This window comes from Semicossyphus pulcher, unplaced genomic scaffold (genome assembly GCF_022749685.1).
Source record: "Semicossyphus pulcher isolate SPU_LCO1_2020_fin unplaced genomic scaffold, fSemPul1.0.p SCAF_22, whole genome shotgun sequence".
Lineage (NCBI taxonomy): Eukaryota > Metazoa > Chordata > Actinopteri > Labriformes > Labridae > Semicossyphus > Semicossyphus pulcher.
Genome location: NW_027211696.1, coordinates 20,232,616 through 20,250,148, shown reverse-complemented (window position 1 = coordinate 20,250,148; position 17,533 = coordinate 20,232,616). Strand labels below are relative to the sequence as shown.

Sequence of the window (17,533 nt, the reverse complement as noted above, 5' to 3'; positions counted from 1 at the left end):
GGCTGCGTGGTGGTGCAGTTTTTAGTGTGGTGGTGCAGTTTTTGGTGTGGTGGTGCAGTTTTTAGCGTGGTGAAGTTAAAAAGTTCTAGACTTGTAGTTTAGAATAAAATGGTAAGTTCATGGTCTGTAGGCTTATACTGTTTATATTTGATTGGGGATAAAAACAGTGTACATTCATTAGAAATGTCATAAATACTGACTAAAATCAAGTCATTTAAAATAATTAAAATCAGTTATATGTAAACAAAAACAGCTAAGATGCTAAAAGAGTGTTTAATATTAATGATTACTTTTAATTAAGATGTAGCCATGTTTATCTGTAATCTACTAAGTGATCTGAGCTAGATCGTCTGGGATCGATTGTTTTTGTCTCCGCCCACGTACCTGGGAGATCCGCTGTGTTTTCCTCATTCTACTAAACACTACTGTTGAGGAAACATCGGGGGGTGTGACACTGTCGCCTCACAGCTAGAAGGTTCCTGGTTCGAATCCCGGTTCTGACGTAGTGGGCCTTTCTGTGTGGAGTTTGCATGTTCTCCCCATGCATGCGTGGGTCCCTCCGGGTACTGCTCGTTAGGTTGATTGGTGACTCTAAATTGCCTGTAGGTGTGAATGTGAGCGTGAAAGGTTGTCTGTGTCTGTCACCCAATGACAGCTGGGATAGGGTTCAGCCCTCCGCGACCCTGAACACGATAAGCGGTATAGATTCCACTTATGAGGGTTTTCGGAGGTTAGTTTTGTGTCTTTATTTTGCATCAAGCAGAAAAGGATTGAGAACAAAACTTTCAAATTTGGGATCATAACTTTTGCCTCATTTGCAAACTTTTGGTGGCGTTTGAAAGCAAGTTTGTTTAATTGAAACAAAACAAATTGAAACAACATTTGATGGCCTTGTAGATTGTTTGTCTCCAAATTAATTTTCTTCCTGCTGTGTGAAATGTTTTGCAGAATAAAGACACAAAATGAACCGAATTATAAACCACTTTCACAAAACACAACAGTATTTCAGATTACAGAAAGGTGAGACAACACTTCCTGTTTGTGATTGGACAGAACCCAAGTCTGTTTTGTGAAATGTTTTTGTGTTTTGACCTTCAGGGCCACCGTACCAGCCACCACTTAAACCTTTGATGCACCCTCTTCCCCTCTGCCTAGACACAGACAACTAATCTGCTAAACAAAGTGTGGCTTCGTAGAGTTTGTGCCGTCAGCTTTAACTGCTCCAAACCGCCCTGTGTTGCTTAAAGTTCCTGCCTCTTTGTGCTTTGATTTGAATGTTTTTCTGTATGAACAGATTGTGTAAACAAATTCCCCAAAATGAGGCTTGATGAGGCTTCAATGGATCCACGCTCACATATCAGCCACATGATGGAGCCATGCTCAACGTGGCTGCATCAGTCAAACCAGCTGAGTGCAGCTGACTCCCGCTTGAACAGTAACACCACACGTCACCACTAGATGGTGCTAATAAACTGTTTTCCTGTAAAGTAGATGGAGCAGTCGATGGAGCAGTAGATGATTAGTGTGGGTGCTGCAGTGAAACCTGGCTCTGATGTTGACAGTAATCCTCTTACTTTTCTAACCAGCAGAATAAATTAGATGCATTAAAGGCTTTGTGTGGTCTGCTGCAGAGAGATGATCGGAGTGAAAACAATCCAGGAAGGAAAAAGACAAAGAGAAACATTGATCAGAATTTTAAAAGAAGTTCTGGTGTTTTTAAAATTGAGCCTTATTTTTTTACACGTTGACTAAAAGGTACAAAAAACTTTTGGGATTGCTCCAGTAGATTTCTTCAGCCAGAAGCCACATAACAGACTGTGAAGGCTGCAACGAACGTCCACTAAAAGTTCTTGTTGTTTCCACTGACAGGCTCAGATTGTTATTCAAAGTGTGTGACAACATTACAGAAAGGATCCCTGCAGAGATAGACCTTTTTGTTACAGAGGAAGATGATTTTTTGAAGCCAGAGACAGCTGTTGCATCGCTGTCTTCAAAGCCACCAGACTCCATTAAGAAAAACAGTAATTTTACCTTCTTTTAAATCTGAGCCTGTCAGTAGAAACAACAAGAACTTTTAGTGGACGCACTTTGTGTTCATTTTCCTGCTAGGATTACGTCGCAGCCATTACAGCTTGTTTCATATCTAAATGACATGACTGTTACACACAGTGGAGTGTTTTTATACTTAAAGTGACGATCTCAAAGATTTCACTTCCCAGTTTAACCAGACGTCCACAGTCGGCTCCGGTCGTATCTCTTGATTTTCCTGGCTGACGGTCGCTTTCCTTTTCAGACTGTTTGCTTCATCTGAGCGTCGAGTTTGTTTCTTCTTCTTTGGATTTTCACTTCTTGTTGAAGTTGTATCTGTAGTCATCCATCTTTTCTTTGTTTGTTCAGCCATAGTAGATTACTGTTTACTCGCAACACTTGCAGAGAGCGGAAAAGCAGCCGCTTAGCTCCGCCTACCCTCTCTGGCAGACCAACCACTGCTGGCTGATGGAAAACGCGTCACTAACTGGGCGCCGCCACAGACACCCAGCCCATAATAATACTATATACTGCAAATGCAAAGGCTTTCATCAGTGGGCCGTCGGCTCAGTCACCATGTGTTACCTCATTCAGAGAGAGAGAGAGACTTAATCTCGAAGATTTCATTAAAATAAATGTCTGTTATTACTTTAAGTAAAGGCACTGAACACGTCATCGATCACTGTAGGAAACAAAAGGTCCAAAGATAAAGATTATTTAATGACATCAGTATGGACTCTTTGGGCGTATGAATTATCAATCCTCTTTTTTCATTCCTCGTTTCTTTGTGCATTAAATCATTTTTTTAATGCATTCATCCGAGTGTCGGGACTGAAAATATTCCATATTCCTGCCTTTCGCTCTCCTCTCCCTCCGTCAGTGGATCTGTTCATCACCTCGGTGTTCTTTATCGTCGCTCTTCAACAGGAGCTCTTTCACATGGTATTAATCTCTGCGCCTCTGTTTAATGAATCAACCACTTTGCATATCAGATAGATAAGGCTCCATCCTTTGTTTGAAGAGTCTTCTGGAGAATAATCGGATGTGACCGTGTCAATCTGACTCTCTCACACACACACACACACACACACACACACACACACACAGTTTTTCATATCTGATGCTACATGCAGAGCGAGGATCGACACCTCGGGGCAGCTGATTTCTGTTGGTTTGCTCCTCTCTCAGTCCCCGCTCATGCATGTGCACAAACCCATGTGAAGCACAGTGTGATATCTTTAATGAGAAATGTGGCTGATTATTTTCTGACGATTTTCAAAGTTTAATTTCACCAAAGCTTTTTAACTGTTCTGGTTTAGTCTCAAACTGTTTATTCATCATATTTTCTCCCAGATGACTCAGAAGTCTCAGAAACACGTCGCAGTGCTCGTGTTTTATTCACTTATAATTAAGTCTTCATCTCATTAAGTATATAAAAGCACGACTGCAGGGCACTAACTTCATATTCTGCAGCGTTATACTTCTGCTCCGCTACATTTCAGAGGCAAATATTAACTAAGGTAACTTTGCATATAAATGATACAAAATATATAAACCTCATCATGATGCATATTTATAGGTTAAGATAGAAAACACTTTATTGATCCCTGAGGGTAATTTAACAAGCTACCCAGCTAATTATTAGCCCTTTAAATGAGCCTGACCTCTGCCAGATACTTACAATCAATTACAAATAATGAATGAAGACAACTTTCATGATCACGTGCTAATGCATGCTTTAATTTAGGATAAGATTTATTCAAAGAGTTGAGCAATACGGGATTTTAAAGACGGACACTGATTCCAATGTAAGCCAGCGTCCTGGAGTCTCCTTGCTGTGTCCTTAATAATAATTAATAAAATAATAAACGTCGATGTAACAGTCAGAACTGAGCGCTGCCATAACACACACACACACACACACACACACACACACACACACAGTACCTCAGGAACAGGATTGTATGTCTTATTAAATATAGAACAGTCTGTTACAGCAGTTATGAAGGAGGAAAGATCCTGAATGAATTCAGTCTGTTTATCAAACTCGGTGCTGACAAATTTGGAACGATGTTCGAGCGCTGCTCGGACGGAGACGGGCGGAGTTTGTAGCTGTGATAACAAGGAGATGCAGAAGTTACCAACGGAGCATAGCATCATGCTGGAAAGGGGGCGGAGATTAGTGTGTTGGCACGTGTTTCGTGTTCCCATCAATGCCAATCGAAGCCGAGGCGATAATTACCCGGGTCTACTGCAGAGTCATGTGACCCGGGTCTGAATGCCGATTGTAACCTTTCCCACTAAGCAAAAAAGCCGGATGTTAGCCGGTGTTAGCGGGTTTTTTGACCATGTGAAAGCGGATATAGAAACAGGCTTAACTGACCTTATGAGTGTGGGCGTCGGCAGCATGGCATGTCCTGCTCTGTGATATCACAGTGATCAGCCTGTTAACACGAGAACACCAGCTTTGTTATCTCGAGATTAATAAATTGAGATCTAAAGAAAGCAACTGAAGTGACTCGATATCACGGGAACAGTAAATAAAATGTATGGATGCATGTCCGCTCAGGGCTTCCGTACAACAACAACAGTCAGACCTGCTGTCCAGGGTGTGTTGTATTTGAAGACCTTGCGTTGTTTGTAGCGAATAAAAATACAATAAATGATATAAATATATTGTTTTTAGTGTTATCTTATCTGACTCACTTTGTTCTGAACTCTCATCTCATCTCATTTGAAAGATGCTCTTCGTCCTCCTCTTCCTCTCTAACCTCCTCCTCTCTCAGATTACATTCACAGCCGTCCTGCTGCGTCGACACGTTCTCGTTCAATTCTCACTTTTTAATTTGAGTTTGAGATGAAAGCAGCTGCTGAGGCGGACAAATGAAGCGCTGAAGGAGGCTGCCTGTCACTCTCCTGTGATTCTGCTTCTCGTCGCTGTTAATGTCACATCGTCTCGTCGTCACCTGCTCAGACTTGAGTTTGCCTACCTGCGCCGTGGTGTCACATACGGCAGCTGGCTGCGAGGGGAGCAGGTGACGGATGAGATTGAATTCCTGTTTTCCCTGAAGAGGAGTCTAATGAGTCCGATGTGATGCGACAGACAGGCGGGTTGTAGTTGAGCTGATGAAGCCACATATCTGTTTTTCCATTACTTTAGTGAGCCGACGCAATCTGACCACACGGACCCAATCTACTGACCTCATCGTCAGTCTGCCTGTGATTCACTGCAGACAGAGACGCTCCAATAATTAGCTTTAGATGCATGTTTGCTAATCTTGATTTGACCATTGAGAGACTCGATGCATCACACGTGGAAGCATCAAATCAATAAACACGAGACAACGAGCCAATTAAAAAACAGAAATAATGACAGAGGTGGAAAATGTGCGCTCAGCATGTGTTGTCCTCTGGATCATACTGTCCTCCACACCTCGACTCAGGGTTTAGACGCAGTAAATGAAAGTAACAATCTAAAACTTTTTCATGTAAATAAATGTCTGTAAGTCTCTATGGCTGAATAAGGTAACACATGGTGACTGAGCGTATGGCCCACTGATGAAAGCCTTTGCATTTGCAGTATATAGTATTATTATGGGCTGGGTGTCTGTGGCGGCGCCCAGTTAGTGACACGTTCTCCATCAGCCAGCAGTGGTTGGTCTGCCAGAGAGGGTAGGCGGAGCTAAGCGGCTGCTTCTCCGCTCTCTGCAAGTGTTGCGAGTAAACAGTAATCTACTATGGCTGAACAAACAAAGAAAAGATGGATGACTACAGATACAACTTCAACAAGAAGTGAAAATCCAAAGAAGAAGAAACAAACTCGACGCTCAGATGAAGCAAACAGTCTGAAAAGGAAAGCGACCGTCAGCCAGGAAAATCAAGAGTTAGGAGCGTGACAGAGGGAGCCAGACGTAGACGTCTGGTTAAATTGGGAAGAGCTCTCTTATTTATCAATTATTGCTGGTAGGAGGCACTCAAGAGCATAATAAATGGAAACTTTGATTTCGTATGTTTAAGGGGCATTGTTTACAGGGAGCAGAGTGAAGGGTTTCTGTCTCATCATAAAGGCTTTTATTTCTGCTACAACACACTGGATATTATGTTAAATACAATTATTAAAATAATGTAAAAGGAAAAGCAAAAAATCCGACGTGCTGTGTTTTTAACCTTCTGATAAAGCCATGACAGCCTGAGTTGCCCTTTCTACCTGTTTTGTCCGTCCCATTCGCTGGCTGTTTTCCTTTGTTTCAGGTGGTTGTGGACGGAGCTCAGACCTCGTCAGGAAGGCTGCATGCCCGAGCAGGAGGACTCAGGAGGCCGTAAAGCAGACTGCAGGTTGTTCTCAGTTTCTTCCCTGTCCTGCAGACGTCGTCTGGTCTCCCTCTTCTGTCACATTCAGTTGAACCAGGTTGCGACGCTAGCTAAATCAAATCTGCCGTCTTCAGGAGTCATTTCAGCCGCTAAACTCAGCCAGAAATGAGCAGCAGCTTTTGTTTATTTTTGCCTGAAATCAAGATCAGATTATTTTCCAAATGAATTGATGAATTTTGATGGTAAATCTGTAAAATGTTACATTATAAGAGTACAAGAACGGAAAGTTTGAGCGTAGCAGCACAAGCTAACTGGGGCTAACAGACCACAAGACGTTACAGTGTGTGTTAAACATTCATTGACTGTTTGAAATACACATTGATGTAAAATTTAAAGGTTAGAAACATTGTTAAATTCAAATCTCACAACAACATGATAATTAATAACTCTCAGTCCACTGACTGGGTTTCTTCCGGAGCTTTCAGCCCCGTCTCGTGTCCCTGATCAGCAGGTGTAACAGACACTGAAGAATAGAATTAATGAGGCTAATAAGCAGCAGCACAAATTTAGGCGAATATAATGTTATTTGTTAAATAATGATATTCTAATCTTAATATTCTCATACTCAGGACATGAAAATCCATCTCATTATATAAAGCATCCCATAAATCATCAGATTGACTCAGAGCGCTTCACACTAATCCTGCTGAGATCGTATTAGGAGGTCCAGATAGATGATGCTGCGTCTCAGGGTCACACGGAGTGATTTACAGCGGCTGACACCGGCCAGACAGGACCGGGACTAATCATGGGGAAGGGGTGTGTGTGTGTAGTGGGTGTGTGAGGGGGGAGTGAGCAGTGAGGGTGGGGGGGAGTTGTTGGGAGTCACACAGCCTGAAGAATGAACGTCCTGTGAGCTGCGTCGTGCGTTTTGGTGCGGGGAATTCTCCAGGAGCGCGCGCGTCTTCACGGTGCGTAAAGACGGTTCCAACGGAAAATTATGGGAATTCCGCCTCTGACATTTACACCAGAGCTGCTCCTTTTCCTCCTCGAGCGGAACCCGTGCCAGTAACAGGACACTCATCTATTTATAACATCCAAATCGCCGTACGAGCGGATGCCAAAAAGATGGACACTCTCTATAACGCCTCCGATTTGAGCCCCACGGACGGAACAAACGTGTCCGTTAACGGCAGCGACGGCTTCAACCAGTTCGTCCAGCCGGTGTGGCAGATCACTCTGTGGGCTGTGGCTTATTGCAGCATCGTGGCGGTGTCTGTGGTCGGTAACATGGTGGTGATCTGGATTATTCTGGCGCACAAACGCATGAGGACCGTCACCAATTACTTCCTGGTGAGTATTTAATCAGGTGTTTGGTTTGAGAAGATGATCAAACTTTTGAACTCTTTTGGTGGAATTACCTTTGATTTAAGTGCATTCATTAAAACCATCTTGAACTTCCTCCCGCATGAAAGAAAACGTGTTCAATGAATCTTCTCCAGCAAGAATCAGATCCAACATCCGAGGCATCCGACCTGCTGCAGAGAGGCTGATGGACTGCATCAGTCTTTAATTTAAACACATCTTCTATTCATTAACACACCAAATAAATAAACGGTATTGACTTTCTGCCACATGTAGGAGCCAATTAAGTGAATTAATGCAATCACCCCAACTCTCTGCTCCTGCAGGAACGCAGAGAGCTAATTTTCACCCTCTTAAAGAGCACGGATGATGCATTAAACATGAACGCTGAGAAAACGTCTTTCAACAACTTTTTAAGTGAAAGTAGAGAAAAGTGTGTGTTGACTTTGATTAGCTCAGAATTGAACTCATTGGTCTGTTTTTATCAATAAATCTGTTGTTTTCTTGATCATTTATTTGGTCTTGAAAATATGAAAGTGATAAATATCCAACGTCACAATTTTACAAAGCCATAAATCATGTCTGAAAATCAACTCAAAATCCAAACATGTTGGTTTACTGCAGCAATACGGAAGCCCTGAGTGGACATGCATCATACATGTTATTTACTCTGTTTCCCAACGTTTTCTGAGATCTCGACTTATTTACACTGAACCACCGTAAGATGATCAGAACTCGTATCCTCAGAGATGCAAAGCACAAAACAAACACAGAAACAGGCTGAAGTGACCTCATCAGTGTGAGCATGTCCTGCTCTGTGACATCAGTGAGCAGCCTGTTGGTCTGTTTCTACATCGACAGAAAATGATCACAAGATATCTCAAGATAAATAAGTCAAGATCTCGAGAAGGAGGAGGAAGGAGAGGAAAACAGAGTAAATATAATGTATGGATGAATGTCCAATTTGGGCTTCCGTAGTGCCAGAAGTCAGAAAAGTATAGAATGATTCCATCTGAGGATCTGGAGTCAGATCAGTTTGCAAATCTAAACTCAGACGATTGACTGTCAGAGAACCATCAAACCTCACACATCCTCTGCGAGCGAGCGGGACAAACGCTCCAATAAAGCTGTCTATTGGCTAAACGAGCTGTTTGTCTTCTTACATAACTTCCTGTCGATCCGTGACAAGAGGCCAAATAAAGTGTGTAAAAACTGAATGACACTGAAGTCAGTTGGCATGAAAGGCTCATTTTGCTCTGCACGCGTGCATTCATTCATTATGCTGGATTCACTGTGTGAATGTGTACAGTCTCCTTAGAGACTCTGTGGTCTGAGGCCGGATTAGGAGGCTCATGAAAGGGAGACGATTACACCAGAGCTTCGTTAGAGCCGTACGATCTGATAGTACATCTCCAGCATGCAGCGCTGCAGAGAGATTGAAGAGACAGTGAAGATGCCCTGTGTTGTTTAAAATCAAATCAATATGTTGAATATCCAAGAAGTCAGTTTGGGGATGTAAGTGACTTAAATCGTGGAGACTTCACATCTTCCTGGAGGCACTGACTGTCTGCCCTGAATTCAATCTCTGAGGCAGCCTCCATCAGTGCTCTGTCCTGTCCCCAACAAACAATCAGATCCACTCGAGTATTTAAAGCTTCTGAAGAGTCTTAAAAAAACATTTAATTCAGTTTCCTCAATAAAAAGACCAAAGAAGACAAAACATGTCTATGAGCCTGTTACGTTAACTCTTGTTTGCTGCAGGCATTAATGCCGGCTTTTAATGTTTCTGTATGCGGCTCACGCTGCTGGGAGACGCGTTACATCCATGAACAGGATTAAAGGATCATTGTGACAGTGAGTTTGAGCTGCGGGGGGGCGTTCGATCGTGCTTTTGTTTCAGGCGGCATCTAACGCAAACACTTTGATTCCTGCAGCCTGGAAGCTCCTCAACTCCTCGTGCACCAGTGATGATAAGAGCTTTTCTGCAGCTTCTCTTATCACCACTTCAGCTGTGCTTGTATAAACTGTTGGGTCATTTATAAGAAAACAGCTCATTTTATAAACTCTTGTATGTAAAAAGTCATTAAGACGAGTACCAGGTTCAGTATTTCCACCAGAGATGTACAGTGGTGACGTAGAAGCAGAAAGTACATAAATGAATAAGTTGTGCTTAATTAGAACGACTGAATAACCAAGTACAAACATGTGAAACTGTCTGCTCGTGTGTGTCGAGGTGAGAGTGTGCTCAGTTACTCCTGTGACTCTCCTGCAGGTGAACTTGGCCTTCGCAGAGGCCGGCATGGCAGCGTTCAACACAGTGATCAACTTCGCCTACGCCGTCCACAACGAGTGGTACTTTGGTTTGGATTACTGCCGCTTCCACAACTTCTTCCCCATCGCAGCCATATTTGCCAGCATTTACTCCATGACGGCCATCGCTCTGGACAGGTGAGTGGAGGGTTATGGCTCGAGGTCCTTTATGTCGCATGTTGTCGCAGCAGGTACAAGCACAGTGAAATTAATTGGCCTTCATCCACCAGCTGCACTTGTATTAGCTAAAGTGCATGTGGATGTTTAAGAACAGCTCGATGCAGAGAGAGAGAGACGGTCATTCAGGAGTTTATGAGTTAATTGGCTTCAGTGCAGAAAGCTTCTCCTCATCCTCTCAGTCCTCGCCTGGAGGGAGAGACTCCGGCGGCCTGAGGCAGCCACTGGAACAGACCGTGATCTGGGTGGTGATCCGGTCCGCTCTCTTTTTACACCGCCTGATGTAGATGTCCTGGAGGGTGAAGCTCCTTCTTGTCCTGGGAGGCAGGTGGTGATGGTGTGCGCTGACCAGGCCAGATATTTCTACCTGAGACTCTTGTGGTGCATGCTCAGTCTTTCTGAAGTCCTCCAGCATCGTCTTTGTTTTGGAGACACTCCGCAGGTCCAGGTTATTGTCCTTGCACCGTGATGTCTGCCCCCCCACCTGGCTCACCTCACTCTGATTGTTTTATGGGACGATAAACGACTCCAGACGAGCTCCTTTTCACACGTTTATCTCCACAGTAGCTTCATAAATCCACCACAGGACTGAGACTGAAATGAGAATGTGCACCTTCAGGCTACGCTGGCTCTGTAGAAGATCCTTTACACTGGTGCAATACAGAGGAAACATAATGTAATATATATCTGCATTGTGTCCTGAAAACTTATGAACAAGAAAGACCGTCTCGAGCAGTGGCTCTCAACTGGTGGGTTGGGACCCAAAAGTGGGTCGCAGATGTATGCTTGAAAAAATAGTCTATGCTGCGCTTTTATTTTGAAGGAGTGAGTTTCCTATGAGATGCATGAGGCATAAGTGTAGTTTATTCACGCTCCATGTATCCACTGAGCTACCGTTACAGTTACACTCTTGAAACAGTAGCTGCCTTTATGCTGCACTTTTATACTTTATCTCTGTTGAAAAAAGGCGGCTAACTGAATGAATTGCAGAGAGAATATGTTCTTGTTATGCAAACTGCACAGATTTTAATTAAATACATTTGACTGGTTTGAAATGTGGGTCGCAATTGGTCAGTGAGGAGGTGGTGGTGGGTCCTGAGGTGGTCCAGAGCCGGGCTAGCAGCTCCATCAGGCTGAGCTACATGCTAAAGGCAGCATGCTAACGTGGCCTCAGTGAAAGGACTAACATCCAGGATACATTTGTTTACCTTTAGATTGTATACAAGGATTTCTATAGAAGTCTATGAGAAGACGGTCCTCCTCCTCTCCTTGTTCCCTCAGTAAACATGTTCCTAATGACTTTGTGGTCTCAGAGTTTCAAGTCTTCTTCAACACAGCATGATGTTCATTTAGTCACTGATGCTCCCGTTGAGAGTCACACAGACCAGAAAGCAGGGGAGGGTTTAGGGCGGGGCTACCTGTGATTGACAAGTTGCTACCACAGTGAGCTGTCTACGAGGATGTCTAAATATTTTGCGACGACCAAAATGTAAAACTGGATGCCAACATCCACAAACCAAAGGCTGACGTCACTTCCGCTTCTTATATTCAGTCTGTGATGAAAACACTGATGATTCATATAGAAATAAAGACAGTTTACTGCCGTTGTAAAATCAATAGGAATCAGCAGTAAATGATTTGTAGGTGAAGGTTGGAGTCAGAATCCACCAGGACACATGAGGACTGATTTAAGAGGTTAATCATGAATAAATCTAACAGGAAATGTCACTAAATGTTTGTATCTCCTGCGTGTAGGTACATGGCGATCATCCATCCCCTGCAGCAGAGGCTGACGTCCACAGAGACGCGCGTGGTGATCGCTGTGATCTGGATGCTCGCTCTGATTCTCGCCTTCCCTCAGTACTACTTCTCGTCCACGGCCGTGCTGCCGGGACGCACCGTCTGCTACATAGACTGGCCCGAATACGCCACAGTGGACATCAAGAAGATGTGAGTAACACAATGTGAGGCCTCTGAACCTGATCGATCGATAGGAGACAGAGGTGTTGTTTGCTATCAACACTTAAAGCTCTGAAGAGATTGTGCAACACTCCTGAGGGTGCTCTCACCTCTCTGTGGGCGAAACATGCAATCTCTTATTATTAGGCCACTTTGGAGCAGCAGTAACAACCTCACAACACTGACCTGTCGTTACCGCTTCAAGTAAAAACACTAGGAAACATTAGCAGCCATGTTTCGGTCAAACAGTAGACCAGTGACTTTTTGGAGACTTGTCATCACAGTGATTACTTGGCGATTGGATGACGTGCTTCTAGTCCCGAATACAGAAAGTAAAAACAAACTGACATTTCTACGTACAGTAACTGTGAGTGAACACATTTCACAAGCGATACAGCAACTTTCGAGGTGTTAAAGCAGAAGTATGTGTGATCTTAGTTTGGAGCCAGCTAACTGTTTATGTCTGCTCTCAGTTAATGCTAATGTGGGGTTCACACATTCAACATAATCAGCCGATTTTGGGAACGATTTCCTCCTTCAGACAAAAGTCCTGATTGTTTGACGTTTCTAAAGATGATCTCTCAGATGTTCCTGTTGGTGTGACGGATGTTCAGAGCGATTTTACTTCCTCGATCTGCTCGGAAGAACGTCACGGCCGCACAGATTTCAAATATTAAACATGTTCAATATTTACGATCTGATATCCTGTCGTGTGTGTGGGGGGACCCCGAGGACAGCCGAGCACGCTCTCTGTGGATCGTCACGTGGAACCAAACGATAGCCAATTAAGGAAGCGAGCTGACTGAAGGAAGAACTACTCCTGCTCCAGCAGTACTTAGATTGTAACCCGCTCTAGCAGCTGCTATGTGAAGTATTTAATGTCCATAATACTCCATGCTTACCGTGTATATCCTCCGGCAGCGACACCTCCTTGATGTAAACGAGGCTTGATCTCGTGTCCTCCCGTACCGGACAGAGAACCTGCTGCTGCAGGGAGGCTGCAGCCCGCTGAACCGGCGTCATAATCACTTCCTGTGGGATTAATTTAGTAAATGAAAAAATAGACCCTGCAGCTGAAACGAGTCGTGCTCAGGTGATGAATCTGTCCACGAGGATCGTTCTCATGTGCGCTCCATTTCTTCTGGAAATATCTGTGGAGCTAAAAGAGGGAAAAGGGCATTTGATGAATCTGCAGCCGAATGTAATCTCGTACAGACTGCCTCCCTCACCGCCCGCTCAACCCCGCTGCAAATTAAAGCATCTTTTATTTAGTGCATCTGATTCCTCTCAGCGTCTTTGCAGACAACGAGATGTGTATTCACTTTCAGACTGGTGTGTGTATTCGAGTGTGTGTGTGTTTGAATTAATGTAAACATCTGGTGCATGATCCAACAGAGGACAGGCCTCTGACAGCTCTTTGTTTGCAGAGTGTAATATATTCATATAAGCAGCAAACCAAATATAATTAGACTGATGCCATGCTAACACACATGCTAACCTAGCAATTTTGCATCCAAGTACATCTTGAATGTTTTCGGCTCCAAAAGACGAATGGGTACAAAACATTTCGGGATTGCTCGAGTAGATTGCTTCAGCCAGCAGCTGCAAAACAAAGTCAAACAATCAGACAATCAAAGTACGTCCCCTGAAAGTGGTTTTCTTCATGTCTGACAACTTGACAGAAAGGAGACAGACCTTTTTTTTAAAAGAGAAAGACGTTTCTTTTAACCAGAAACAGCTGCGTCATCGCTCTCTGCAAAGCAACCAGACTCCACTGAGAAAACCGTTATTTTACCGTGCAGTAGGCGAGAGTTTCTCATCTACTGCTGCCTGGATCAGTTTGTTTTATTAGTGTTATTGTTCAACTTTGGAGTTTTAAATGGTTTCATAGGGTCCAACATGACACAAATGATCAAACTCTTTATATCAGCAGTAGACCAGCAACTCCTGTCGTCTGTGAGATAGAATTGCTGTTTTTGTCAATGGAGTCTGGCGGCTTTAAAGAGAGTGATCTAACGTCAGTTTCTGGTGTAATAAATCCTCTTCCCCTTCAACGAAAAAGTCTATCTCTGTAGGGATCCTTTCTGTGATGTTGTCAGACACTTTGATAACATTCTGTGCAACAATCTTTTGTACCCGTAAGTCAGAGTCGTTGGAATACAGCCCGGGTTTATGAATACTAGAATTCCCCTTTTAATTAACGTTATAAAAAATGTCTTCTGGCAGAATTTCTCGTGCAAAACACACGACTGCTATCCTTTTTCTCATTTCCTAGATACTATGTGTGTGTGACCCTGCTGATCTACTTCCTGCCACTTTGCATTATGGGATGTGCCTACACGACTGTCGGTGTCACCCTCTGGGCGAGTGCAATTCCTGGAGACTCGTCTGAACACTACAAAGAACAGCTCATTGCCAAACGCAAGGTGACGCAAGCCCACGCACACACTCTTGTGGCCTCCTGCTCCATCACTGCACTCATCACTCATGGCATTTAATTTGATGGCCTTTTAATCCCGACAGATTATTTTAAACCCGGCAGCGTCTCCTTTGTTTTTCTGTGGCAGGTGGTGAAGATGATGATCGTGGTGGTGTGTACTTTCGCTGTCTGCTGGCTGCCCTATCACGTCTACTTCTTACTGCACCAGTTCTTCCCTGATTGGTTCGAACAGCTCTACATCCAACAGGTCTATCTGGCCGTCATGTGGCTGGCCATGAGCTCCACCATGTACAACCCCATCATCTACTACTGCCTGAACAGCAGGTGGGAAAGTTTGAATGTCTTCCTGCCATAATGACAATCTGTCTGTGTGTGGGTGTTAATCTGTCTCAATGATATGTGTTTCGATCTGTTCCTGTGGCACGTAATCTGTGTTTGTGTAATCCTGTCGGCCGCTTTAATCCACCCTGTTATGAAATGTGTGTCTTTCCATCGGCAGGTTCAGAGCCGGTTTCCAGCAGGTGTTCTGCTGCTGTTCTCCCACCGTGGGCAAGGAGGAGCTGGAGCTCAAATCCCCGCGCTACCTGCAGACCCAGGTGTGTGCACAGTTCAGACCACACGCAGGTATATAGTGTGAAAAACCTCTGCAGATGTTCTCTGTTTCTCTGGGGTGCAGCGGTCGTTCTTGCTGCACCAGCGTTTGACGTATTTGTTGGCCTAGAATAAATAAAGACTATTTTAGCTTCTAGTCTTTGCCTTCGCCTCTTTTTGAAAGCTAGCTATCAAACTAAAGATGGCGTCCAAAGTGTTTGTCCGACACTGACTGTGTTGTATAAGGAAAAGCCAACAACGTTATTTCTCTTGCTTTGTTGTTCTCAACTAGCAAAAAAAATCATACACTCTCATCTTTCTGTCCTGAAGCCGAGTGCAGCCGCTGGGCGTAAAACAGTAGGTCTTTTCTCTTACGCCCGACTTGATTCAAATTTACACCGAGTGCACCGAGCCTGACTCACACTGGTTTATGATGCGCGTCCACGTGAACACACGTCTCCACTCACTAACTTCTCCCATCAAGTTCTCTTCAGAAGATTTGGACAACACAAAAGTAAAGGAAAATAAGTTAAACAGACAGTGAAATAAGGAAACTCAGAGTTTGTTCAGAGCAAACCTGAACAACAAACACACAAAACAAAAGATATCGACAGGGAAATTAATCACCGCTGCAATCACTAATGATAATCAGGCCGTTGTCCGATGAACATTTATCCCCCACGGTGTTTTGAAAGGCCCCACTGGCATAGAATCAGAGCCAATCAGCACCTGCAGGGCGGGGACAGCGCCGCGTCTCTGTCCGACACATACTGTAGCTGAGGGGAGAGCGCTTCAGTTAATTCAAGCACAAAACCTTTCATTCTCTCTCTCTTGTCTGAACGCCCCTTCCTTTTATATCCTGTAAACGAGACGTGCCGCCATTGTGTTTGTTTTACCGTAGATTTAAGTCTGACTTTCTAAACTTAAGCCTGCTCCATCCTAGGCGTAAAGATACCGGGGTGCAACAAGTCTCATGGTGCACAGGGCGTAACTTAAAGTCTGTTGTTACCTTCAGCTCTAGGTCGGACGTAACGTACCCAGGCGTACACCCGGCTGGTGCACTCAGCTCCTGATGTCTTTGGGCTCACATGTGTGCGTAGTTGTCGTCCACTACAAGAGATAAAACCATCAGTTCTTGCACCAAACACCTGTTCGCGCTCGCTATGCCCCAAGTCTGTTGGGTCTAGCTGTTATTGAGGTTATACTGTGTCGTTAACACTGAATAACATGCATGAAGATTTAAATGTGTTGAATATTTCTGACAGGGTCCTCAATAAAGGAAACATGATAACAAATCAGGAATGAAGGTGGTATTAAGTGAATCTATCTGTAACCCAACCATCTCTCCCTCCAGGTGAGCATATACCGAGCCAGTCGCATGGAGACGGTTGTTTCCACCTCCGTCCCTCCTGCAGCAGCCGAGCACAATAAGGCGGAGCTGCCGTCCTGCACGTCTCACAGCGAGTCTCATGTGGAGTTCACAGTCAACGGCTCGGGCTCGGAGGCGTTCACCAAGAGTGCCAACAGTCCCAGTCCGCAGTGAAGACAACACCGTCAAGGGAACAAAGTGTTGATGTGCAACGGGCAGCGGCTCCAGCCTGCCACCGACTCACGGTTAGGCAGTCGGACGCAGACGCTCAGCTGCTCTGACCATCCAGCCAAGTGACTTAAACCCTGCGGACTCCTGGATCATCGTGGAACAACTTAAGTACATTTACAAAACGTACTTTACGTTACTTGGGATTTATCTTTTTAATCTTCTACTCAACATTTCAGAGACTATTGCTGTTATTATTTGGGCCCATTCTCAAATGTCAGGTGCCTCTGAGTCTTTGGCATTCCAACCAACGAGACTTTAAAACTCTCATGATTTCATTTGAGTAACTAAGAGACACAATCGACACAAACCAGCCGATATTGGCTCTATTTTTTAAAAAGATTTTGGGGTCTAAATGACTGACTGGTACAAAAAGTTTTGGAATTAGTCCGGTAGACGTCGTCAGCTGTCAGCAACAAAACAAGATGTACTGGCTGCAACATAATCCTTGATGGGTCAAAGGTCGTCCACTAAAAGTTCTTGTTGTTTCCACTGACAGGCTCAGATTGTTATTCTAAGTGTGTGACAACATGACAGAAAGGATCCCTACAGAGATAGACCTTTTTGTTACAGAGGAAGATGATTTATTTAACCACAGACAGACGTTACATCGCTCTCTGCACACACACCAGACTCCATTGACAAAAACAGCAATTTTAACTTACAGAACACTGTTTGTGTGTGTTTTGTGTGTGTTACACAAATATTGTGCTGTATTGAACCAACCCTTTGAAACACCAAAGTCTCAAAATCAC

General features: G+C 44.1%; 1 protein-coding gene across 1 annotated transcript; it reads left to right on the top strand.

Moving 5' to 3' along the window:
* The first annotated feature begins 7,467 nt into the window (after positions 1–7,467).
* On the top strand, positions 7,468–16,734 carry tacr1b (tachykinin receptor 1b). The gene is made up of 7 exons (XM_069673332.1): positions 7,468–7,692; positions 9,977–10,152; positions 11,947–12,141; positions 14,426–14,576; positions 14,718–14,914; positions 15,090–15,186; positions 16,536–16,734. The coding sequence occupies exons 1-7, from the start codon at positions 7,468–7,470 to the stop codon at positions 16,722–16,724; spliced, it is 1,230 nt and encodes a 409-aa protein (XP_069529433.1). The 3' UTR covers positions 16,725–16,734.
* The last annotated feature ends 799 nt before the right edge of the window (positions 16,735–17,533 follow it).